General features: G+C 40.2%; 1 protein-coding gene across 2 annotated transcripts in view; it reads right to left on the minus strand.

Moving 5' to 3' along the window:
- RPS6KC1 (ribosomal protein S6 kinase C1) overlaps positions 1-26,716 on the minus strand; it is an 85,356-nt gene that overhangs the window by 43,755 nt on the left and 14,885 nt on the right. For both annotated transcript variants that reach the window (XM_005483019.4, XM_074537104.1), the window contains 5 exons: positions 25,093-25,208; positions 23,041-23,134; positions 19,322-19,381; positions 18,175-18,537; positions 3,892-4,010 (listed from right to left, as the gene is read on the minus strand). In XM_005483019.4, the coding sequence (XP_005483076.1) occupies positions 3,892-4,010; positions 18,175-18,537; positions 19,322-19,381; positions 23,041-23,134; positions 25,093-25,208 (752 nt within the window). The remainder of the gene's footprint in view (positions 1-3,891; positions 4,011-18,174; positions 18,538-19,321; positions 19,382-23,040; positions 23,135-25,092; positions 25,209-26,716) is intronic.

The raw sequence follows: 26,716 nt of genomic DNA on the forward strand, positions 1-26,716 counted from the left end.
ATGCCTTGTTTTGATGCAGATACACTGGAATCTGCCTCATGGCTGTGTCAGTGCTTCCAGCTCTCCTGGTATGGCAAACATCCTGGCCTCTTCCTCTCTCTGCACCAGCAGAAAACCAGGTTGGATTTCTGCATCTGAACCAGACAGAACTACAGTGTGCTTCAGGAGGCCCTCAGTGAGCACCAGCTGGGGAATACACTTTTCCTGAAGCTGGGGCACACCTTGGATGTGATCCTGGAAGCTGAGACTGAATTTCTTATGTTAAATTTATATCTCACAGAACTACAGCAGTGCATTTTCTTTACACTTCATGTAATTTTCATGCACATTTAATGAGAATTTTAGAAAGATATCTTATGGAAACCACAAAGACTCCTTCTTCTGTTAAGGCTTGCATGTATCTCTTGTTACTAAATTGCTTTGAAAAATCAAAAATAATTGACATTGTGAAAGACAACAGCTTTCATAATGGTGCAAAAAGAAACAACTCTGAATATGCGAAGTTAGCGTACGTAGAATCAGAACTAATTTCAAAGAGGGAATAAAAATATGCTTTATAAAAACTACCAAAGTTAAAACTGCCCCACAGCGTGTACAAGCAGCTGTGCTGGGCTTTGCAGCTGACAGCTATGCAAGACTCCAGCTTTCTGATGGTCAGGCCAGTGGGATTTAGAGGCTCTTGCTGCAGCTCCCACTCAGGCTTGGAGATGGCTCCCCAGAAACACTACTAATAAAGGGGCAGAGGAGAAAATGCAGCTTGAGAATCTGCAAAATGACCCAGTGCTGCTCTCACACAGTGCTCTGCAGCACTTGTCCAAGAGACAGCCCTTGAGGCTGCTGTGCTGCACCAAAGGAAGAAGAAGAGGACAGCATTTGCTGCAGGTTGTTTTTCCAGAAGGTTCACGTGCCTGTTTAAAAGCTCCAGAAGCTGTCTCCACATCTCCTGCTCTTATGGGTCACAGCAAGGCTTTTCTCAGTGTTTACAAGGCACTCAGATGAGTTCCCAGCTCAAGGGCACCGCTGAGTCAGTTCCCTAAGTTTCTTTTAAGCCCTCTACCCAAAACCTTTCTTTAAACAATGCCAAGGATTCTCCAAATACCATCTTCTTGTGCTCCTCTCTCGACCACTTGAACTTGCAAGCAGCAGGGTGGTTGCTAAGGATGCTATCCTTGAGAGCTGCACTGCTGAAAAGTAACAAAGTAGTTGTTCTTCATTTGGTTTCCATGACATCAAAGATAATTTTGCTTCTCAGCTCTCAATAACCAGACTTTTGCCTCTTTAGGGAAATCTGGTTTTGGAAGAGGCGAGGGCCTGGCATTTCCAGCCACAAAACAATGGCTCACTTCCTCCTTGCCTGGGCTCCCAGAGAAAAGCCAGGCTCTGTGCTTTATCTTTACCTGGGGTTCAGATGGCAAAGGGCATAATTAGTGGGCACAGTCTTTTGAGACTGCTGCAGGTGGCTCAGCACATGGCTCAGCACACAGCTGGCATCCCTGGCCTTTGGGAGATCTGACAGGCTGAGAAGTGCAGGACAATAACTGAACCTGCACTTCTGAGCTTGCCCCTTCCCTTGCTGGACAGGTCTCAGGCCTGGTGGCGGAGAAGGAGGTAAAATTCCATGTGTTTAGGGCACCACAGGAAACACAAAGCCACCTCCAGCAGACAGGGGTGACAAAGCAGTTCTGCCCTGTGACACCAGGTCATGAACAAGAGCACTTTGCCTTAAATGCCCATGCCCACTCACTAGCCAGACCTCATCCTCCAAGGTACAAATGCCCATGACATTTCCTGCAGTGAACCATGCTTTCCATAGCAAAACTGCACTCTGCCACTCCTAACAGGGGCCCAGGTACTGCACCAACCCTGCCCATCATGCACTTACTATCTTTAGGAGAAGGACACAAAGTATCAGCAAGTTGCCACTGGTATCTCCCAAATGCACTTATCACTGTCCATATGGAGTGGTACAATTCATGAAAACTCCAATATAAACTATCGTGGGAAGTAAAAATAATAAGCAGTAACTAAAGTGCAACAATTCAGGCCTGCTCAGCGGCCAACACATGGGAACAGCCACATTCCTCATTTTCCTTAAGACATTAAGCAAAAGCACAGAGCGTGCCAATTCTTTGTGGTCCCTACCACTACCCTCACATAATTTTGAGAGTTAAGTTCTTCTTCCAGGTAACTTTCAGCTATGAACAAGAGACAAGCTGTTTCTCACCACAACTATCATGACCCATAAAGACCTTCTGCCCTCGATTTCAGCAAATTCCAAAATTCTAAGATAAAAGTAAAATTCATGCATTATGAAGAGCAGCAAATAAAGGACATTAAAATACATGTACAAACTTAGGGAAAAAACAAGGCTAAATCATGGCTGCATGGCCTTTTTTGTAAACAGGAGAATCAGCCAGGTGCAACACTTTGTACAAAACAAGATTTGCCATGATTGTCAATTTTGAGTCTCAACACAGGAGGAGAATGGTTTTTTATTCTGTCTGCTTTTTTTTTCTTGTCTTATCCCAATTAAATCTGCTTTTCTTTGGATCTGCAAAGAAGGCATGTGTCTTATTCAGTACAGCATAAAAGAGGAAATACTTTACCTCTTAAGCTCACACAGAAAAATGCAACCTATTTCTTCCTCCTTCTCAACCACAGTTAGTTTTTAAACTTATAAAAAGGCAAAAATAGGTTGTTCATGGATTTTTTTCTCTTGTTCTTCAGTTTCCAAACACACTGAGGATTCCGTTCAATATAGCTTCTTCCCCATTTTCAGGGGTGTTTGACCCAAAGAAAGAATACCTAGTAGGAGTTCGTATCTGTCCAAAATATTAAATTGTTCAAAGTACAGTTCATAGCAACAGCAAGACTCCATGCCTCACAAAATATATCCCATTTGGAACATCCTCAAAATTGTACTTGTGGGCTCTCAACATGAAATAATCTACCTTAAAAAATCACTATCTTTGCTTTTTAAATTTACTTATTAGATAGACAGCTTTTAGAAAGCTTCCAATTTTTGCAGCAGTTGTCTCCTTAAAGCATTTTTAGATCTGTGCAAAGTAAGAAGCAGTATCTTCTATCCCTTTTGTTATCCCTTGATATTAGAGAGTCAGGAAGTTTGCAGCTTTTATACTTACTGCAATAGGGCAGTCATTGACAATAACACAGTTTAACACGACTGCAGTAAAAGTCTAAAGTAGAAACAGATAAATCCTAAAGGAACTGTTTAAGGAAGGACAAGTTAGATATTTATGGAGGGTGTCTTAGAACAAGCTTTGTTTGTCTTTTGTACAAGCACAGATAAAGGTGTTCTGCTCAAGAAATTAGCACAGAAACTTCTCAAAAATCAAAAAGGAACTGATCCCACAAGCATATCCAAGAGAGACATTTCAAAGGATCAGGAAGAACCTTTGCTCTGTTAAGGACTTGTTCTGTGGAAAATTAATTTGATCCCCTCTACTCTGTGCTTGACTCACTTGTGATACATCACTATGTGCCAGGCTAAAGAAACCAACAGGTTTCTCCCTCCCTACAGGACCAACCAGCATTCTCATGGAAAAGTCAAATGAAATGTTACACTCTAGAGTGGTTTTTTCCTTTACCTTTAGATTCTTCAGCATGATGAAAAATGTCTACATCATCAACCATGAGCAGTAGGAAAGCACATGAAAAGCAGTCCTGTGTTAAACCAAGCACTCCCCGTAAAATTATGAAGAATCAGAAAGAATGGCAACTTAACAGAAACACAACATCAAAATACTCCTCCAGCCTCCCAAAAGAGAAATTCTAGACAGCTTTTGAACCTTAAGCTAGAATATGCTTTGCTACTTAATTATAACAAATTCTGAAAAAAATGAATTCAGAAAAAAATTAATTAAAGCCTACCATAGAAACAGATGCATCTTCAGAGGTTTTATGGTAGAGACTGGAAATTTTTTCAGCACGCATAAGGTATTCTGCAGTCTTCCTTTTCACCGCTTCTCGACGAGTTGGACTTGATTCACCTCAATGGAGAAAAAGAAAGTGATGTTTTCTATAAAGAGAGAGGTACTAAGCAATCAAAGCACATGACTGCTTTGATTCTACCTTTTTGATTTCCTTTAGGTTATTCATAATCAAACCTAAAGATATGCATCTTCTAAAAATCCAGTACTGTGATCTCAGAGTTCTGCACAAATAACAAATTAGGCCTTGCTATAGACTACGGTAAATAAAAAGCCTTTCCTAATATTTCTGTTATTTGGTATATGTTCCTATGGTAATATAGATAAGAACTGAAACAAACCACTGATCCAAACCCTGCATTCCAAAAAGCAAAATCAATTAGGAAAGACAAAATAAGATGATTACAACAAAACAATGAACTTATTTTTCCCTCAGGTTGTTGCCCTGTTCTTCTAAAGTTCTTCTAAATCTTCTGATGTTTACATTTTTGTAATAGAGTTTCTCACACACTTTTCATCAAAATAATCATTATTCTGCATTACTTTCTAGAAGAGGAGAGAATTAGTAGACTGTTAGTTTGACCAGTGTGGTTGGAGAAGTAGCAATTTCATCCTCAAATCCATAGTTACTTTTAGAATTCTATAAATATCAAAGTCCAAAAATAAACGTGCTTTTTTGCCTTAGACATCCCAGCATGTGAGTGTCATTCATTTCATGTCATATTGCGACATCAGGTATCCAGTATGGACCCTCCTAATTATACATGAAGTCCAGAAATGCTATTGAAAGCAAGAAGGCAACTGAGGAGAGGCACTAAGAACTCCTGCTCTCAGTTTTTCTGTGCTAGACATTCCTTGCCTCTTGTCTTGGGGTAACATGAGAAGAAAGCAATAAGCACTTGCATCAACTACTTCACTTTCCAGATGGCCACACAACCACTGTATTAGTTCTGATCTAGCCAAACTCTTGGTGAGAACCACATGGCACCACACAAACACTGAATTCACTCTGAAGCTTTCAGTTTGGCTTAGGCATTCACATCCTGAGCGATGTATTGCTGTAACAGACTCAACCTGTGATGGCAACACCCAACCAACCTCAACCACCCAACAAAGACAAGAGACTTCGAGACTCAACTGTTACAACAGAGAAATGAGATCATTATGCTGAAAAAAGACAGAGACAACTGTCCCAGAAGAAGACTGAAGGTCAGCAAAGACCTGATGTGGCCCTGACAGTCTCTCCCAGCCCTAACTGAGGCCATCCAAGACTTGCAGAAACAAAGCCTTGACTGTGACAGGCTCTGCACTGCCAGGTGCAAGCAGCACCTCTCAAACCGATGCTCAACAGGGCAAGGAACTGCAAGGATATCTGCCCAACAGCTACTCCACATGAAAGACAAGGCAAGGAACAGGAGAGGCAATAAATTAAACACACAGATACACAAACCCCAACCAACGGCAGATAACAGATATTAACAAAGACTGGAGCTCGTAAGACACTGATCACCGGGCCATGAAAGGAACCGAGTGTAACCTTGAAGGAGTTCAACCAGAAACTTTGTAACTGATAAGAAAAAAAAAAGGATTATTGTGGGTTATCAAGAATGAGTCTCATAAAAAAGGGCAAGCTTATTATGGAACTTCTGATAGAGAACTTACTGTGTGAATGCCTGCATTCAGAAATTACTGCAGGAGGTTTTCAGGGGCAATTGTGGCAATGTGTAAGACATTGTGAGATTTTCAAGGACAGAATTAAAGGTAGGGGTCAAGGTGGATTGTTTTAAAATAGAGACTCCCATTCCTTTCATATCACAACTAGAGACTGCCCAAACACACAGAACCATCACACCCAGACTCCATCAAGAGTAAGCAGAAGAGACTTTGGATCTACTCCAAGTTCTGGGATAAGTGAGCTCTTGTAAATTTTACTATCCACCTCGCAGCAGGAGGAAAAAGTGATTGTTCCCTCCTTGGATATAGACACAAGATTGCTCTGTAAAATCCTTTGTCTACACTTCATTTGAGACAGACAGAACTTCAGTGCACTTTCTGCATACAATATTATGGATATTTATCAATATCTCAGTAATTTCTCTCACTCTAAAGACCTAGGGAAATCTTGGTTAAAAATTCCCTTCCTAAGACTGCCAGTCTTATTCCCACCTAGGATAAAAACAAAAAAATAGCATCACTCAACCCTTTGAAGTTGAAGTTGGCATTATCAAAAGAGAGTAGATACACAGTATTTTTTTTCAATAAGCCTGTGTAGCAATATCCTAAAACAGGACTAACTCTGGCTTTCATCTCTGCAGGTAGTGTGAAAGCACCACCAAACTTCTTCATGCTGCTGCACTGGTGAGCACCCACGTTCTCTCAGACACACCAAGTGGCAGCTGCTCGGGGAAAGCAAGACATCTGCACAGCAACAATAAACTCTGAAGCCAGCATTTCCTTCAAGCTGCTAGAAAACTGCTAGGTCAGTGTCTAAGGCTACCATAAAAGTCAAGCTTACTGCTTAATTGTTAGTTATGTGTATTTAGTTTGGATGTTTCTTGCTTTTTTCCAATGCTTCAGTAATTTTACAGTAATTAAGGCAAACCAGCTAGGATGTCCCCTCAGAGCTGTCTTTGTTCTCCCTACTTTCACAAGACATTAATTCCAGTTTTCCTTCTACTTTTCCTTCCCGAATAATTTGTTAAATAACCTTTGCAAGCTGTTCCTCTCATTAAAATCTTCAGCTATAAAAAAGGGTGTGAATTCAAAAAATAACATTTATTCAACAAGTTCCCACATTGTATTTGTGGATAAGATCATTAACAGTTCAGTGTCTGAATACTTTAACAAGTGGATGACTGAGAATTAGGTTCATGAAAATAGGATTTTGGCTTTTTATTTTTTTGCATTAGTTTAACCAAGAAAATGTAAAAGCTACATTGCAATACAAATTCCCATTTAAACAGCCAATATCTCACAAAAATCTGTAAATAAATACAGGATATAAATTTAATAAACATGTAAATGCTACTTAAAAAGCCTCAAATACAGACAGTAACAATAAAGACCCCATTAAGCTAAAAATAATCTTTAGCATTTGTGCCAAATTCGAGGTCATAGAACTGTTCACTTAAAACCAAATAAATCACTAAAACACAGTACTAGAACAAATCCTTATATCTGACAGATGTCAAAGCTGTGATTCAGACTCCGTGGGTTTTTTTAAATGCAGTGTTACATTCTGCCATGAAATATTGGTTTTGGTTAAGCAAAATGTATTTTCAAAAGAATCAATTTAATTTTATAATAAATTAGGAATAATCATTTATTCCTAGTTAAGAACTTTTGATTTAAATATTGTGTGAGCATATTGAGCTCCTATTTCCACTCTGTGGTTAGCTCACAGTAATCTAAAGAGGTATCTCTCTAATTACAATTTAAACTTGAAAGGCATTTTTCTTAAAATGCCAGCAAACAGGAAATGTTTAAACTGTGTCAAAGCCTTTGATGAATCTTTACAACTGCTCATAAAAGCTCATCCTGCTTAAAATAATATTGATTTTTCATTTATTTTCCTAGATACTAGAAGATTTATGTTTCATCTGATCAGGATCAAAGCTTCTCCCCCCTCCTGATCACTGGGATTAAATCAGCAATGTCATTTTACACTTTTAAAAACTACACTGCTAAAGCAAGATATAAAAGTGCAGCAAGGCTGATCATAGGGACCTTAGAATAAAAACCCCTCAAGATTCCCCATTTCTCTCTCTCTCTGCTTTTGCTACAGAGCAGCTGTGCCTCACACAGATTCACATGAATGAAAATATTAAGGCGAGAAACCACCCACTTAGTTTATTTTCCATATGACTTTCCTGTAATTATTTTGTAAACTGTTCACACAACAATATATAAAAACATCTGCAAAAACAGGTAATTAATGTGTCAAGCCAAACTAATGCATTTTTTATGGTGTCCATGCTTCGTCAACTATAATTATAACTCTTTTTAAGCAAATGATGATGTGTTTGTTGCAATGTGCAAGTGGTTATTTTAGATGCTCTGTTTACTATTACTGCAAACAGAATATAAAAACTCTACAGCTACTTTGTTGCACATATAAGCCTTCATCCACACACACAAGCAGGCTGCTCCCTCATTTTCCAAAGGCTTTGCCTATTTCAAAGAAGTAAAAATATCCTAAAATGAAAATTGGCTTTGGAAAGGCTGACCAGGCCACCCACTGACCAAAGTAACAGCAAGCCAGAATATTAGGACAGCAGCCAATGATTTAAAATTTGTTCTTTAATTTATATTTCTAAAGACAGCTCAGCTACAATATATTTACAAACATAGATATTCCTAACAACACTGAAATGATTTTGAGGGTTTGACAGAGGAAAACCACAAATATTGGAATAATTGTGCCACTGAGTTCTTCTGTGACTTGTGTGATTGTCTGCCCACAGTGCACTGATTTGAACAAAAAACACAAACAAGGAGCACTTCCATAATGTACAGCAGTGGCATCTGGAAAACTAGCAATATTTATGTTTGTCTTCTTCTCAGAATCTTCACTCACACTTCACAGTACCTCAGAAGAGGACACACCTTGAAGAGATCAGCTAACTCAATGCTCAAGTGTTCAGCTCAGTTAACTGCTCATTCACACATCAAATCTTCTGTAATTCTATCATATAGTAAAATTACCAATGCTTAGGTAGTAACAGCAAAAAGCTATTGAAAGGGGGCCATATTCAATAAACTTAGACAAAAAAAAGTTGGGTCAGTAAAGACTGTGGCCAAAAATCTGTCCTTTTTCCTCATATAATCTGGGATACTACAAGGAGAACACATCTCAGACACACAGAAGTGCTGTCAAAGTTGCTCTGGTGTGTAACTATTCTCTTCCAAGGATCCAGGATGAAGTCATGGGGAAGATCTGTTTCTCTCTGGATGATAAAGATATTTCTAGTTGCCACTTGCTACTAACATATACAAAAAAACCCCAAAAATCATTAAATCATTATATGTAGTACCCACCCAGGAATTCTAGATATGCCTTCCTTTCTTTGTGCCTGACCAGTTCCAAATCATCCCCCTTAAGGTGTTAAGAGGTTTTCCTCAGCAAGAGTTAATCTGTCAGGGCAACACAGGCGCACTCCCTACTTGAGTAGGTGGGTGGCCAGGACAGGAATATTTTCACAGAAAAAGTAAGGCCATAAAGTTAATATTACTTGTCCCAATCCTCTGTGACCTCCCCTTCCTGCTTTTCTCTCAGACTTACTAAAAATATATGTGGGCTGCCTTCCTTTAAAGAAGATATCAGAAGAGATTTGCTCCAGGAAGGAATATCCTCCTGCAGAACAAGCTACAAGGAACTTGTACGAGACTGCCTGTTGTGCCAGCCCCAAACTCCACGTTCTTAACAATTTAAACAGTAAAACTTTCTCTAAATACTGAAATCTTCAATGAAACATTTATAATTGCCAAATCTAACAGCTATAATACCATTTTTTATTTTTAAAAGTTTCTTTATCTTCTTCACAGTCTTCCTGCACATATCACCCAGCTGGATTGCTGAATTTTTCAAAGAATTGCTCTCTATAAAAATGCAAGGGAGTAAGCCTTAAAAGATTTATTTCTTCTCACAATGAAAAGAGGTTTAGCAGCACCTTCCTTATTAGTGGGTAGCCCAGCTGTTATTTTTGCCTAATTGGTTCAAGAGGACCTCTGTTCTTCTTAGGGCAAACACTTCTTACATCATGTGAAGCAGACTCCTTTGTCCATATTAGCCAAACAAAAGCTCAAGCACACCGTAAGTGACAATGCGACTCATAATCCAGCACGGGTTTGTGATGACTTTGGACACTGTTTTATAACCCCAAAATTTATTTCAGGAAGGGGAAAAGCTGCTGATTTTGGAACGAGTCTCCACCAACTTTCACAGGAGGGAGGGTAACTTTTAATTCTCAAACAATTACTTAAGTGAAATGTGGCAGGTGCTGGGGTAGACAGATACTGCAGCATCAAGGAAAAAGCTATAGATTTGAGCAGCAGGTGGGGCTTGGAATTGTGAAATAAGACCACTACCTCATCAGCTCTAGTATGCTTTACATTATATTAACAGCAAGTTACTTTGAGGTGCTGATCAAATTCTGCTGCTGAAAAAAACCTGTAAATATTAAATAATAAGACAAAGGTTAAGCACATTATGATAAAACAGCTTGAAGTGATCTTTTTTCCTCTTTTTATTTTTTCTTAAGGTTTTGAGATTTATTAAGACACAACACATTTATCAGAACCATTCTTTCTTGCTTTTCTGAAGATTCAGGACAGTACTGCACTCTATCAACCAAGAAGAAAAGCCACTTAGAAGTTAAACCTTTCACACTAAAGCACAAATTTGTGACAGTGAGTGAATGCCTACAAATTCTTCTTCCAACTTTCCAGTGTGCTGGTAACTATTATGTCCATATGTTACTCACATCATCTTCACTGCAGGTAGCCTGAGACCCTTAGAGATCTATATTTCCTAGGAAGTTGCCAGTTCTACATCCTGTAGAAAACCTATGGCTACACACCTGTCATGTAAATGTCTAGGTAAATATTTCTCCAGGGAAAAAAAAAATGTTGGCACATTTGCCAAAGTTAAGCTTACACAGAAGATGGTGTGGGTGAAATGTGTTTGAGTGACCAGTAAAGAAGGAGTCAGTAACACTGAAGATGTTGTAACTTGTTAGAAATATTAACCAACAAACATCTGCTTCTAGATAAACTCTCATGTTAAATCCACAAGGTGGTGGTAGCTTTTCATGTACCTGGTAAAAATAAAATTAATGGTCACAGCATCCAGCATTTCAGGGAGGAAAGTCTTAACTTCCCATCTATCTGCTAATACTTGTAGTCTTAACTGTGCAGTATTTCACCCAAATAAGACTTAATATGACAAATATTCTTGAATGTTCTTCCATAGAACTACACTCTAAGTGTTTCAAGACAGAAGAACAAGCAGTGACATTCTAGCACAGTTGAAGGAAGAAAATGGTGACAGCAGCAGCAAGTCATCCAACACAAGCACCAATGGAACAGGGGAAGAACACTGACAGCCAGGGCAAGGATAGATGTTATCCAGGCCACCACCATGAGAGAGAGGAAATTTCCAACTTCTCTGCACTTCTTGACTAAAAGGACAAGTTCAAATTAAAATCAGCATCCACAAACATCCCTTGCTTCAGAGCAGAGGGAATCCAGGCACACAGACACCTACCCCTTCAAGTAAGAACAGTTTACTGCCGGGGAAAAAAAAGAGAAAGGCAGATTAAAAAAACCCAATTATGAGATTCATAAATCCTGACAGTCTAATATTACTCCTATTTATGTATTAAATGCAACTCATATGTATTTTTATATACTCCTATGGGAAATGGTATTTTTCCCCGAGCACTCACAAGAATCTCTAAAACAGAAGAGCTAGCAGCAGGCCTTGAAGAGATCAAACCCATACTAGTCCTAGACAGCTCTGAAGCTAAGGAGGCTATTTTAAGATACTGGAAGAGTTAAGAGGAAAAGAGGACAGGAAAAGAGAAAAGGAGGATGTGAAAAGAGAGAAGCTGTATATGCAAGAACTGTTTGGGAGAGAATCAGAGCACTGATTATCATGCAGCATCATGCCCTTAAACCTATCTATGCAATTTTTCTATTCCAGTAATTTGCCTCAATTCACCTACAGTGCCTAAGGCATTGAATTCTGCAGCCAGAGACTTCAAATTTCTCACTTGCGGACAGCAGCGGCACTGTAACCTAATCAGTCTGCCCTGTCTACCCTGCATGCTGCAAGAACTGTGGCAGCCCTACCGCGTCTTCTGACGGGAGGCAGAAACCCCGCACAGCTACAGTCAAAAAAAGATTCCTGCACTTTGCAGCTAAGTGTTGTGGCTAACAACAGCTGAGATAAAAGGCAGTGTAGGCTGGAAGAGATGTCTGTCAAAGAGGCCAGGCACAGGCAGCAGCCTGGCAAGGAACTGCTATGAGGAAAGACTCCAATCTTGGAAAGGTCAGAACAGCACCAAGTCAATGGAGCTAGCTGTGTCCCAAGAGGGAAGGAAAATGAGATTTCTAAGGCTCACCTGGTCACGTATTTATTAATTCTTTAACAGTCACCTGCTAAGTAACCACATTCAGAGTCATCTCTGCATCACACCCTACACACTGGCTTGCAGGTATTGCTATAATTCACTTTTACATGTATTGCAAGGCTCTAAGCTCTGCAGCATGTACTGAACCTCACACCTTTATCAGCCTCCTGGTGCAGACAAGTCCCGCAGTTTAATTGGAACTTCACTTTAAGTGTTCCCTTACATAGCCAGATCTGGCTGTATTTATACAATAACCAGTTGCTGGCATTAACTACATGCTTTAGTCATACTTTACTGACACGTGCTGTATTTTACTGTTTTGCCACAACGAGGTGTCTAAACCCAGCACTTCCACATAGGCAATGACATCACTCAGGGTAGTCCATGCAGCACCTACTGCACAGTGCAGGATCCACAGCACTGATCAGCTCTGAAGCTCTGTATGGTCTGCAATGGGCTTGGAGACAACACATTCCAATTATGAACAGTTCATGGTCCATACCAGCATGTGTTTCAGCATCACTGGTAGCATGGTGAGATGTGACTTTTTTTTCTTTTAACCAACCACAGTATTTCCAGCATCCATTCTTAATCCAGCTGCTTCTCAACAGACAAGTCCTGTCACACACTCTTCTTCTGAAGCAGCAGCTGTATTTTCAAGGTTGTATGAAGCACTAGAAGGGAGGGAGCACTTTGTAGCATTGCTCAGAAAACTCAGCCCAAACAGTTCTACAGCAAACAGGTTGAGTGATAACACACCATAGGAACACAGAAGCCTAAGGTCAGGGCAGGGGGAATGACACTTGCATTGGTCACCCCATCACCAACCTTCCCTGTGGAATTCAGCACAACTCTGAGGGTTTCCCTGCAGACATCAGCTCACACCCCAACTCACCTTCTCAGAAAACAGGTCTGTTGTTTCCTTAAAGACACTGCCACAATCAGACACATCTGCTGGACAGCTCAGAAACTGTTAACAATCAATGAGGAACACTACTCAGAGGCCTCCACGAGTGAAAGGAATTTAAAATAGCTACTGTGGTAACAGAAGTTGTCTTCACAAGTGCCATTCAACAAACAAGCAAAGGAAGCCAGAAATGCGCTGGTGGAAGGCCATGGCTGTTTCCCTTTTCATAAAGTACTGTCTTCTTGGCATTCTGTCAAGCATGCTCCTGTTTGCATCCCTGGCTCCATCACAAGTTCAAATCACAGCCCATCATAATCCCAGTAATTAGACACAAGTTGGTTTGTTTTCAGTATATCCAAAAATATCGTCTAGTTGTCCAAAGTATTCCCAGCATTTCATTGTACATGCATTTCTGGGTTAAAAGTCAAAGTCATTTTAGCAAGGTTCCAGTAATTTGTGTAATTTTTGTTCCAGCTCTGTTTACTGGATAAACATTAAAACAGCAAAGAGCAGTGCAAAACTGACATTCACAGCCTGCTTTCAAAGACACCAGCAGCTTATTCAGAACTTGTGGACCCCTAACACAAAACAGAGATACCTGAAAACAGCTTGTGGCTGCTGACACTTCAGAGGCATCACATACTTCATGCAACAGGGTTCATGCTGCCTGAACTAAATCAATATTCATTCTGCCCAGCCACAGCTGCTACACACGTGAAAACAAACATCCCAAAACTCCGACGGAGTAAATGGGTCGTCTCCCTTCAGATGTTAATGTGCACATGGACAGACCAGCAATGAACACATTTGGTTTCTAAAACACATGGAAGAGATCCTGTACTTTTCTACATGAATTAGACTGGCCATGCTGTGCAGCATTCTTGCTTCTTCACATGCCTGAAGTTACTGAAACACAGCAATAAGCAGCAGTGTTAACTCTGTTCATCACACACCTCAGACTGCCCAGACCCATAATGGGTATAACTAAAGAAAGGCTGCTGTTGTAAAAAGAGGGGCAGTTTATACAAACAGGACTCCCTTCTTTATTACAAAAAAAGTCTACATAATTTCAGTCTCGTGATCTGCTTCTTCCTATCATAAACTATGCCCTATACCAAAGTCAGGGAATGCACTGCTTTGCATAAAACAGAGTTAACTTCCAGCTGGAAGTTGGTGGCTTGCTATTGATTAGTGCATTTTTTTCCATCTCTAGGCCTGAAGCAATGCACTGACCTCAAAGTGCTCTAACATACTAACAAAACAAAGGAACAGCTATAATTGTGAGCCAAAGTTTCTGTTAGTTAGCATACTCAGTATGCTTTAAAAGGCAGAAAACCTTGAATTCTAGAAGGTTTCAGCTCCTAGAGAACTGTTGAACCATGCTACACAACCTGTCTTACAAGAGCTTCCAAACCCTGCATGCAGCAATGCCCAGAAAAGACAAGAGGAGCAGCAGCATTAGTACACATTCAGAAGGAAAAGGAAATTATGGCAGCTACTCCCTGTCACTGCAAGCAAGGCAGCCCTGGTATACACAAAACAGGAAGGCACAAAAGGTGCAGTTCCAGGGCTACACTGCCAGTCCAAGACTTCATTCTTCTTCCCACTGACAACTGGTTAATACCAAAGATGTGTATGGAGCAGAAGTAGGCCAGACATGTGTAAGGAGCAGATCCCAGAGTCCAAGGTATACGCCAGTCTCTGAGCACGCAGTCTTTCCCCAAGGGACACAAATTGGGTCTCTTGGCAGGACTACAAATAGGACGTGAAAGGACTTAGTACTAAATTCTGCAGGAGACTAGCAAAAGAAAATACATGTGCACCTTGCCCAGAATAATTAACATCACTGTACATCTGAGAGCATGTGCACAGAGCTGAAAACAAAGTCAGGATGGCCATTTCTCAAATACACAACACCTGCCTCGCCCAACACTAGTGCCAGCAGCTCAGAGAGCTGGAAAGTCATCGGGAATATAACAGGCTCAAGTGTGCTCAGCTGCCTGTGGGGAAGCACCTACCTCAGACTAACCAGCACAGGTCTATAAACCTGCAGCACTGAACCTTGCCATGCATGGTTTTGTCGAGCAGATCTTGTGCTGAGCCTAAAGGAGTGACTGGTGCCAGACACAGCCTCACCCCTCAGACCCACCAAAGCAGCTCCCATAATATATTTTATTTATAGGAGGGTCATGTATTTTCATTCTGCCGGCAAAGGAACTTGTGATTTGTTGTACACATGGGTGTCAGAAACAGGCGCTGCACCTGAGCGAGTGCTCTGCTCAAAAGCCAAGCTGGCAGCACAGAGGATGGGTGCCATTCCTTCCCCATCTCCGGGCGCTGCTACAAGGGCCCGATTCCAGGTCTCGGGTGGCAATTTCTATTTCCTTGCCGCCACCTCGTGGCCAAGGTCTGTATGCATTCCCGTGTCACTGCATTTCCAGGGAAAAAGCCACCTGCGGCCCGTTCTGCAGAGGCTGTGCACAGAGACAGCGGCACTGCACAGGTGGGTAAGGATCGATGAACACTCTAACAGCTGAGAGTGAAACACAAAGTCTTATTTACACTGAAGAGGCGCAAAATAATCAGTGGCAGACGACCAGAAGCATTTTGCAATAATTGCACCATCCTTATCTTTGAAAGGAGTATGTTATTATCTAGGGGTAGTATGTTATATAACTAGGGGTGTTTAAATAACAAGTGATTAGGTAGAAGCTCTGTGGGTTTTTACTGCGATATACATTAAATGTTCACATATTTATGCTAAACATACTGCCTTCACAAAGCAGCTAGATTAGAAAGTTTTGTTTGGGGTGTTTTTTTTGGTTTTTTTTACTGTCCTCATAGACCAGGAGATGGCACGTTTTTCGGAAGATGTTTGGACCAGCCCTGCCATCATGAAGAGGGCAACAGTGTCTCTCTGCCAGACTTCAAGAGCTTCAAGGAGAATGGGACAAAATTAGCTGGATCTATCCAAATCTAGTGTGAATGCGCAGAAGAGAAGTAATATTCCTTCACAGCCATGCAGGGGAACATAGAGAAATGAAGAAATAGCTGGCTGCTAGGAACCACACTGTGTACAATTATCCCAAGGGATAAGATGCCACCTAAAACGCAACTCATTCCCATTACTCCCTCTTGTGTGCAATACGGATGCAATGTCAGGGACTGAAAAGAAAAAGGTGCCGGTTACATGTTTCTTCATCCTTCAGGAACGCTGACACACCACACAAGGAATCATCACTAAAAATTTATTAGTAACTCCCACTGCACTGAGTGGCATCAAGAAAATCAAGCAGAATATCACAATTTTCTAAGATTCCTTGAATTTCTTCCTAGCCTGAAAAGCAAGGATGATAGAGGGTGATAGAAATGGATTAATAGTTATCTGAGGCAGCCAGAAGAGTGGTTAGTCAACAGCAAAGAAGAAAAAAATCCTTGGAGGAAATTTTGGTAAATATAGATAAAAAGTTCAACCTACTCTGGTTTAACAAGTTCATATGCATGAGTTGAGCAAGTCACCTACATGCAAAAAGTCTTTCATAACTTTAAAGCAAATGTGTTACTCTAAGAATTACCATGAATTCAAAGCCAACATGTTTAACCACTGCCACAACTCAAGTATACACGGTAATTACCACAGCAAAACTGATGGGCAATAGACTGACTTGTTTTCATGCCCTAACAGTTTGAAACTGTTTAATAAAGAAAGCTTTTGAAGTTGAAGTTTGAAATGTCAGTTCAAAACAGTATCATGGCAGCCTTGCATCATGGCTGGCAGACAGAGGTGTTTATGACAAAATAGGATATCCTTCAGAAGATCACAACTGAATGGCCCACAGGTGTGTGAAAAAGTGTACTTGCAAAGAAAGAATAGCTGGGCTCTCCAAAAGAAGACTGCCAGCATATTCAACACTAAGAATGAAAAACATTTTGACAACACAGGCAAGGAAAGGAAGGATGCTATTGAAAAGCCACAACAAGCAGCAAAGCAGCAACCCTACTGACATCACTGAGACTTGAAAAGAGGTGGATTTACTTTTGCCAAAAAGTATAAGACACTTTAAGCAAAGGCTATGCACATATCTTGGCTCACACCTCTAGTTCTCATCAGTAACCTACCCATTATTTTTTTCCAGGCCCCATTAAATCAGCTCAGCAGGTAATTTCCATTGCTACAACTGTTCAGAAGGTCTGGACCACTGCTGTGCATCCCACTGGGATGCAGCAAAGGCTTCTTGCTTGTGTGTGTTTGGTACATTCATGTCTAAGTCCAGATCTGGAAGAGCAGAATGCACCTGTGCTGTACACTGTCAAACAAAGGCACAATTCTAATCTCACTCATTTGATCTGTGTGGGACAGAAGCACAATACACAGACCCTGAATTCACTCCAGGAAAGAACAAATCTTTCCCTGTACTTTATAGTTTTAAGCCACTGTCAGACAAAACACAGACTACATGAGGTTATCACTTGAGATTCTCAAGAGAGAGAAAGGAAAAAATTTTCTCCCTTACTGACAAGGTGCAAGGAGGCAGAAGTTTGCATGTAGTTGCATCCAGTCTATTAACAACAGCTTTTGCAGACATATATTGACAGACCAAAGTCTTTTGAAAAGGTAAAAAAACCCCTGGTCTCCTCTAGCAATGCAAGCATATGAGTTTCTATGCATCCTTTAGCTAGAAAAGGAGAACAGTTTAATGGAAGAAGCAAGAGGCTGTGAGACAAGAGCAATTCTAATCCTTTTGTGATTGGGAAGTTAACCTGAGTCTGCCTCTTCCCAAGCGTAAAATGGGGATAATTAATCCTCACTTAACCATGTAAATTAAATAATGTTTCAACAGTGCTGCAAGTGCTACATATTAATTAATGGCTAGGCAATAAAAAGGAAAGAGGCAAAAGTGGAGCACTTTGCTACTTACCTGCAAGTTGAAGGTTGTGCTGCAATTCTAACAGAGGAGATATTGGGCACTTGGAAGATGAGACCCTAAATTATCATTCAGTCTTAGAGAGAAAAGTTTCTCTCTCTCTCACATGCACACACAGTTGTCAAGTACATGAAAGCCAGGCACATGTAACTCTGCATTTCAGATCACTTCTCTACAATGCAGTCAGCTGATGTTAGCCATGGAAATGTCACAAACAAACACAACCAAGGAGAAGACAAACAGCATGAGAAGATCCATACCTTGAACACCTTCCAGAAGCAGATCAACCCCCTTTCTATAAAAGCTTAAGGCAGTTTCATAATCTTCCTCTTCCTCCTTCTTCAAGGCCAGTTTTATTAACTCGCCTGCTTTCTCCAAGTAATCTTGTTTGCCTGGCTTGGATTTTAAGCTTCCAGTAAACAAACCATGGCTTTCCTTTTCTCCTTCAGGTTTGCTCCACTCCTGCTCAGATGCCAGTGTGCTTTGGACTGGGGGTTCAGAAGCAACACAAAGGCCAGCAGCTCTACTGGGAGAACTTTGGTTGGATGCCATTCCATCATCTACCTCGGCAAGAGAATCTACATCCACTGTCAGAGAGATCAGGTCACTGTCACTGGAGAAGCCTGGAAGTCAGAAAGCATCATTACTCTGGATTGCTCATATACCTTAGGAGCCTTCAAAATTCCTTAGCCCATTCAAAGATTTAGCTCTTTTCACTTATGCAGTTTCCTTAGAATACTCACAGAAACTCCCGGACTGCAATGCTGCTCTAAAAAAAAATTTTTGCACCTATAGAAACATAATTTTAAAACTTAATGACAAACTCTGCAGAACAACCAGTCTTCATTTCAGTACTGGGAATGAAGAGACCTAACACCCAACTTAAACTTCCAAAGCAATTCACCATTGGGCTCCAGGAAATTACAAAACTAAACCTGTGTGACAGGAGCCAAATTACTGTTGCAAGAAATCCCAACATACTGTTTATAATCAGCAAGATGAAGCATCCTCAAAACAGTAAATTAGAAGTTTGAATTAACACAGAGTTACTGTCAGCTTATGCATCATGCAGCACTCAGCTCACATGTAATATATACAATCTTCCTTCATTGCTAACACACAGTAAAACAAATTATTTAACACCTCTTTCATCACTCAGATCTGAGCTAACACATTTTATTTTACATTTGCCATAAGTCGCTACACCCATACTGCAAACTGACCTTCAGTAACTAAACCACATGTACTTTTCACATGGTTATTTCGGAATAAATGGCAACAATGCTATTTTACATATATACCATTCCATTCTGTAAGGATTATCATCCACAAAAGGCACTCATTCCATTAGGGTTTTCTAATTATTTAATTTCCACAAATGTAATGGAGACAACTTCCAGATCTCACCTCCACATTCCGACTGGCTCGTAAGTGTCACATCATCAAGCCCACTTAAATCCTTTCGAACTGAAAAGAAGGACAAAAACATTTCTGACACCCATGTGTACAACAGATTACAAGTTCCTTTCCCATCAGAAAGAAAATACATGACCCTCCTATAAGTAAAAGTATATAATATGAAACTGCTCTTTGACTGGCTATCAGAGATACCCATTTGTTAACACACCATTAAAAATAGGTATTAGGTTTGCCATTTCTCACTGCTTCCAAGATTTAAAAAACAAAACACAGGTCCTTGCTTGGATAGGAGATTATTCAAACCTCACACTTCACCTGATGATTTATGGCTAAGGAGACATAAAACAGGAAAGTTTTCAAAGCTGGGACCTACACATAAGGGAAAAAAAAAAAGCCAGCTTTCAGTCTCAAAAACGTCATTCCAGAATAGTACTCTGCATGAGACATATGGAGCAAGCCACAAATTTGGCAGTGCCACCTGGATATCAAGTAGCAGTTTGTTTTATCACCTTGGCACATGTACCCACTGAGGCAATAAAACAGGCAACAAGGTCAAGACATTTAGCTGTTTGCATGCACAGAGAAAGTAAATTCTGAGCTCAAACCTGCTGTCTGCTTTCTCCTATATTATTGTCAGAGTGATGAGTTTAACCACATTTCCAAGTAACATATTCTGACTTATTTTCAAAAAGTATGTGGCAGCAGCTAGGAACTGACTCAAAGGCAACTAACTCAAACTTTCTTTTACATTTTGCAGCTGTAAAGTTATAGGAGTTTACAAATTATGGAGGAGGAGTAAGAAGGCACTGTAGAAATACTGCTTTTCCAAAAGCCAGTAGTTCCTTAACATGAGTGAGAGGAAAAAGGCCAACAAATTACCAGCCACTCTTTCTCTGAAAAGCAAGGGACAGTGATACTTATGACACTATACTACTTGAGAGGAAGGGACAGGGTGCACAGACAATGGTCCTGATCTTCTCATAGAAGGGCCATAAAGGGAAGTGTACAGGCAGAGAAGAAAACTGTGTTTTCTTGAAGAAAGAAGGCAATGTGCTGAAGATCTCTTGAAACCAGTCCTGCAAGAGAAAGGAAAACTCACAACAGAAAAGTTGGAGGAGGGCAGAGGATTCATTAACTAGCATAATAATAATAATAATGGGCCATTCACCTGCTCAATTTAGGGGCAGCAAATATCAAATCTGGGGGGGAGAACTGAGCATTTATTAAACATAATTTAGAGGTACCAGGTGATGAAAGCAGATCTGATTGATGGAAGAAGAGTGCAGAGAGAACCCATGAATGGAAAAGCTGGGGGGCTTGGAAGGGTGCTCTGGTCACTCAGATGAGATGAATCAGAGCCCATCCACACAGCAGATTTCACAAAGACTCAAGTTGCCCTCCCTACAGGCCAAACAAAACCACATTTGCTCTTGTCTGGTAGCCAAGTGGACCAAAGCTCCATGAACACAGCTAGCATGGCACAGAGCCTGAGCTAACAAACTTTTCTATGGGTCAGGTTTAGAGTCCAGAGCTGGCACCACTCAACTATAGTCATGGGGTTTCCAGTCAGCTTATGGAGTAGGAAGCATCTCAGGTGCACAGGATTATTTCTGGAAAGATACTGTGTACATGGTAAAACAGAAGGAAAGAGGAAAAAAAGAGATGAAAAAAAAAATTAACTTCCTGATGAAGTTCTCTTAAGAATCTGGTAAGTAATTAATATAGAAAGATTTATGATGAGGAAGTGCGACATCTGAACATCATCCAGTGTACTCAGAGAAGACAAAGTGACTGTTTATCAGGAATATAAGATGAGAATAATGATGCTGAAATTGAACACAAATCTCTGTACTCGTCTGAAAAAGGTATCTGAAAAGTAAACACAGCTTCCAAAAACCGGTGGAAAGCCTGGGTAACCTGGCCTCTGGAAAAGCAGATTCCTACAAAAGCATGAACTGCCAAACTCCTTTTACAAATAAGATAATTATTGCTTATTTTGGTACAAAAACATTCCTACTACTGTCAATTTGCATCTTCCACCATTAATGTGCACACCTTCTGCAAAATGAACTTTGTCTGGAAAGAACAGATAAAAGAAAATACAACCCACCCTCAAAAGCAAACAGCAGCACCTGTTAAGGGATGGATTTGCTACTTCTCAGCACCACAGCTTGAAGCAGCAGTGCCCACCTGGAGGCCCTTGCATGCCCACAGAAGGTGACAGAGTGAACCAGCCACTGTTAATTGCCATAATCAGACTGGGAAAAATCAGCTGCAGGCAGGAGCTGTGAGGAGAGTCAGGGAGAGGACTCAGGGCTGAGTATTGCCACTGCCATCTAGAGGTTTTAAACACAGACGTTCCTTCTGTCCACAGCCTCCTGCCCACCAAAATCTGCTTTCAAGCATAAGACAATGTGAGCTGGAAGACACATAGGTTTTTAGAAAATGTAACTCCACAAAATTCACATTCAGCACATCCAACTCCTGTGCTCATAGTTGTTCCAAGGATCTCGTAAAAGCCCTCCAGCCGATTCAGAAGGGTATCAAAGAATTTTTCTACTTTACAGCATTTTTTTTCTTTTCAGTATTTTATCTGACATAAAGGAAGTGGTTTTCTTCTGCTAAAAATGAGGCCCTTGTGAATAATGAATAGAAATGTTCACATTAAGCACTTTTAGAAGCAGTCTATTTTATAGGGCACAGTGTAAAGTGAGTGCATTGTCAGAATCTGAAATGTTAAATTTCACAGAAATCATTTAAACCCTTTAACACTAGTTAGTGCTATTTATCATAACTGCCCTCTTCAACTAAACAATTACATAGAAACATATATGTTATATATAAACATGTTTTATATAAACATAAACCTAAATGGTTTTATATATAAACAACAACAACAACTTCTATACTTTTCTCTTCACAGAAAATATTGTGGGGACATTAGTTCATTAACATCATAGAAGGTACTACAAAATAAAATGCAAAACTCACTTCCTATGTAGAATATATTGTACGACTAAGCACAAAGTTATTGACACAGAGAGATCCCAGTGCAAGTCATACAACCTCAAGTGAAAAAATTAATCAACCACTGTCAGAAAACAAAACCTATGTTTTGTCCTGGAAGGCCTGCTTTATCAAAGTAAATTCTATGCCAGAATGATCAGATCCCCTCCTAAGTAAGCTTAAGAAGTGTTTGTATAATAATGTGGATTTATATATGAGTGCTAAGCAATTCCAAAGGAAAACTTAAGAGTTGAAGAAGAATTCCATAGACATCACAAGGACCAGGAATAACTCAGAAATACATAAGTATCTAAAAGATTGCATGGCACACAGAAATGCTTCACTGACTCAGTCTAGAGGCAGGCAAGAAGCTCCAGTACAGTATTTATTTGGGCTGACTGACCCTTCCTTACAGCTCTACTATTTTTTAGTGCAAGTGAACTGCCCCTAAAAGTGCCACTAAAATTACTCTACACGTGGTATCCAAGTCAGCATATACACCTTTAGAATAAAACTTCCAGAGGTGCAGACAGCCCTGCTGAGCCCAATTTCTCTCTTGCCAATCCCAGCTCAGCATTATTGCCATAACAAGCAAACAGAAACTGGAGGCCAATGCTCCATAAAGAAATCTGTCATTTGCCATTTATGAGCTGCTTTAAAACAGATCATGCTATGAGGCTATGTGGGAAAAGAGAGCAAACCTTCAGAGCTGCAGTCAGACAGGTTGTCAGTCAGAGAGTCAGACAGAGGCTCAACAGGACCAATCAACTCAGAGCCATCATGCACCTCTCCACCCTGAAAAAAAGAGGCAAAGGAATTACTCAGCTGCTGTGCTCTATGGAAATTCTCATTGTACAGAACTGATAGCCAAAATGATATTTCCTAATCAGTGAGTGCTCCATTACTTTAGAGTTAATGAATTGAATTAAACCATATAAGTCTGCAAAATTAAACAAGGACTTTCAGTTAAGCTATGTTTGGTTGCCACAGACTGACTAGAAATCTAAATATTTAGCCTACTGCAGTGTCAGAATTTTGAACCACACAGACCAGCACACCCAAGTCTAACAGGGAGAGAATAACAATGCCCCTGATCTATTATGTCACATATAGTCTGTGCCCTTCAGTGGTGCTCCCAAGCACAGGACTGTCCATCAGACTAATGTCCCACCCATGACTCACTATCTTGAGTTCAGTCATAGCTCAGACTTTACAAACATACAAGGAGGACATTCCTCTCTAAGCCTGAAAGGAATCAAAGCTAAGAGAAGTAACAATAGCATTAGAAACCACCTAAATATTTCAGTATTTTCTTAAATTTCTGCTTCACATCACAGGTGCACACTTTCCATGCCACTTTAACAAAAAGTGCACCATTTTCAAAATCGTATTACAAACAGGCATTGCTAATCTGTCTTGAACCAGCCCCACACATTTTCACACAAGCCAGCTCGTCCTTCTGGAGTTTATAGCACACAGATGAACAGAACACTCCCTTCAGATGTTTCTAAGAATTCATTGTCCAAGTCTCTCTCTCCACAGCCACAAAAATCTGAAAAGGAACAAAACCACCCATGGGTAGAGCTAAAAGCACACAGGCTGAGCTGGTGACAGACCAAACCTAAGGCTCTCTTACAGGAAAGCATGACACAACATCAGCTAACAAATGAGCCTAAATTATTGCATTTGCATAACCCCCCTTGAAGACATAGTTTGTCCTAAAAAAACATTGGTTTTCTAGTTTTATTCATTTCCCTGCAAAGCCAGAAAAGGTCCATTGGGAGACTAAAACTAACACTTTCATTAAGCAAAGGAAGAAAAGAGAGGTCTGAAAAATTACCCAAAACCACAGAAGTATTTCCAAAGAACTGAAAAAATGCAAATGCAAATAAACCAAAAAAGTAAAATAGTCTAAACTTGGTCTCCCAGACATTTATTGACACCAAAGCTTAAAGAATATTATTTTAAGTATTTTAAAGAACACTGCAATGACTTCATCATGAAAACAAGTGAAGAATCTTAAGCTTTGATAAAATTTTGCTCTTCAATATAGATATCATTTAAATATACTAAACACATTCATATGTTTAAGTCCCATCTCAGCCAGATGAACATTTCCTTAATTCCAGAGAGTTACTATCATGGATACATGTAAATTTATGCTTATGAGTTTGCAGTACATTAGGCTAAGCTACTGAAAATAAAGAGGTTTGAAGGAACTATTGAACAGAAACTGCTTCAGCTGTAATAAAGAGTAAGTCCATATCAATGTACTGTCCTAAAATTTGTTATGGGGACTGGTTCTCACAGCACTGTACAAGCAGCAGGTTGGACTAGTTACAAGACAAATTTGTTGCTGTGGACCTGAGTCCACAAAGACCATAAGGAAACAGTGTAAACAGTCTTCACTCCTTTGGTTTGAAACTATAAACATCTACTGAAAATATAGGAACAGTGACAATATTTTTATTACTTCCCACTGGAATTTATCATCACAAGTTTTGCTCATCATTCAATAAAAAAAAATTAAATGTCTTCACCTGAAGTTCTTGTAAAACTTTCCACCTTGTAGAGGTGTGGCATGGGATTTTTTAAAAGCCACAATTCCAGAGTGAGCGGAAAAGCCCCAGTCCCATCCCAAAGCATGTCAGAGCAGCTCACTGCCATTCCGTGGTTTATAAAGTAAAGCAGAATCAGCACTATACTTCAGTCATGTCCGTAAGAAGCAAATACTTCTGCAAATACTAACCAACCTTAAAAAACTCTTCCAGCTGTTTGCTGTTATAGAGAGCAGGGATATTGGCAGAAAACTGCAAGAGATCTTCAGCACATTGCCTTCTTTCTTCAATCACAGTTTCATCAAATCGCCCTGGAACAGACACACAGATTGACAGCTTTAGAAATAACCACACATTTATTTTGCAATAACAACTACAACGAAAGAAAACAAACGAGACAAAAGCAACCTTCTGGAGACAATGCCCTGAGTCTATGAAAGTCACTCCAACACTTCAGGAGAACATAGCAAATCTTCAAACTTCCTATTCTCAATTGTCCCTAGAGTCCCGTCTTCTGCAATCCGCTCGGATGATGAAAGCTGGCAGCTACGACAAGAATCCTTCACCCTCTCATCGTAAGAATATGTGAGGCAACACTCTTGATTAGCCAAGAGACACTAACGGATGTCCAGTGTTATCTGACAATAAATGATACATGCACAATTTGACAATATGCCAGTCAGTGTCAGCCTTGATTATGGCCCAAATCCTGTAAGGAGCTGAGCAATCTTCACGTATTCTCAAGAACAACGCACAATATGAGCGGGTAGTAAACAAAGTATTGCTAAAAGCCCCCAAACAGATCTTCAATTCCAAGGTGCCATTTATGGAGGAGACAAAGTGTAGGGGAGATGGTGAAGCCCTGCTACCAGACACTGAAGCTTTCCTCTGAAGTAACTCCATGCAGACAGGGTCTCATCTCCTTCTGGATTCAAGAGGTAAACAGAGCTGGAAGCAGCTCATTTACTAAAACGTATGATCATTCCTTTTTCTCTACTCAGCACCCAAAACATTCCAATTAGAAAAAACATACTTAAAAACAATCCCACAGTTCACCTGAAGAGATTTGCTTCTCAGGAGAAAACCCTTGGGTTGCTACCTTAAATTCACATCCTTCACAATTGCACGCAACTTATTTTAGCTTTTTATATCAACATCACTTTGTTGTTGAAATAGTTACAAGTTTACAAAAGAAAAAGGGTAGAGGTTAACAGTAATAATTGGAGGAGAATAGAACAGATATTGCAACAGCTATACAGAGGGGGAAAAAAGGACTGGGAAGACAAGTTCAAGAAACAGTACTGCTATAACAGCATGACCAGAAAAATAAGAACCACCTGTGACAGCTCTGTGGCATTAACCTTTGAAGAGGACAAAAGAAACATTGAATACAAAAGCAAAATTCATTTATACTTAGAGCAAGCAAAAAAATAATCCCAGAAGAAAGTATCAAAGCAGGATTCTTTCCAGAAATTCTTCAAGTAAATAGCTCCTGCCCATGCGGTATCAGAAAAAAGAAAATAAAACTAAAAAGACACACACATACTCACAAGATCACAAACAAAGCTTTTAGGGCTTATTTTTCCCATGAAAGAAAAGAAAAGACATCATTGGGCTAATTTTCAGCTGGACTGGTTCCGTGCCTTGCCCACCCTGCCGTTTCAGCTGTACAAACAGGAGCAGCTGCACAAAAGAGTGAGCAACAAGCAAGCAGAAAGAAGGCAAAAGCAATGCTACCACAGTGAGTGGGAACATTGAAATCAGGCCCCATTAAACTGCTCACAAACTTCCTAAGTCTTCAGAGCAACACTGGGGGTGC

This window comes from Zonotrichia albicollis, chromosome 3 (genome assembly GCF_047830755.1).
Source record: "Zonotrichia albicollis isolate bZonAlb1 chromosome 3, bZonAlb1.hap1, whole genome shotgun sequence".
In the NCBI taxonomy this organism is placed as follows: Eukaryota; Metazoa; Chordata; class Aves; order Passeriformes; family Passerellidae; genus Zonotrichia; species Zonotrichia albicollis.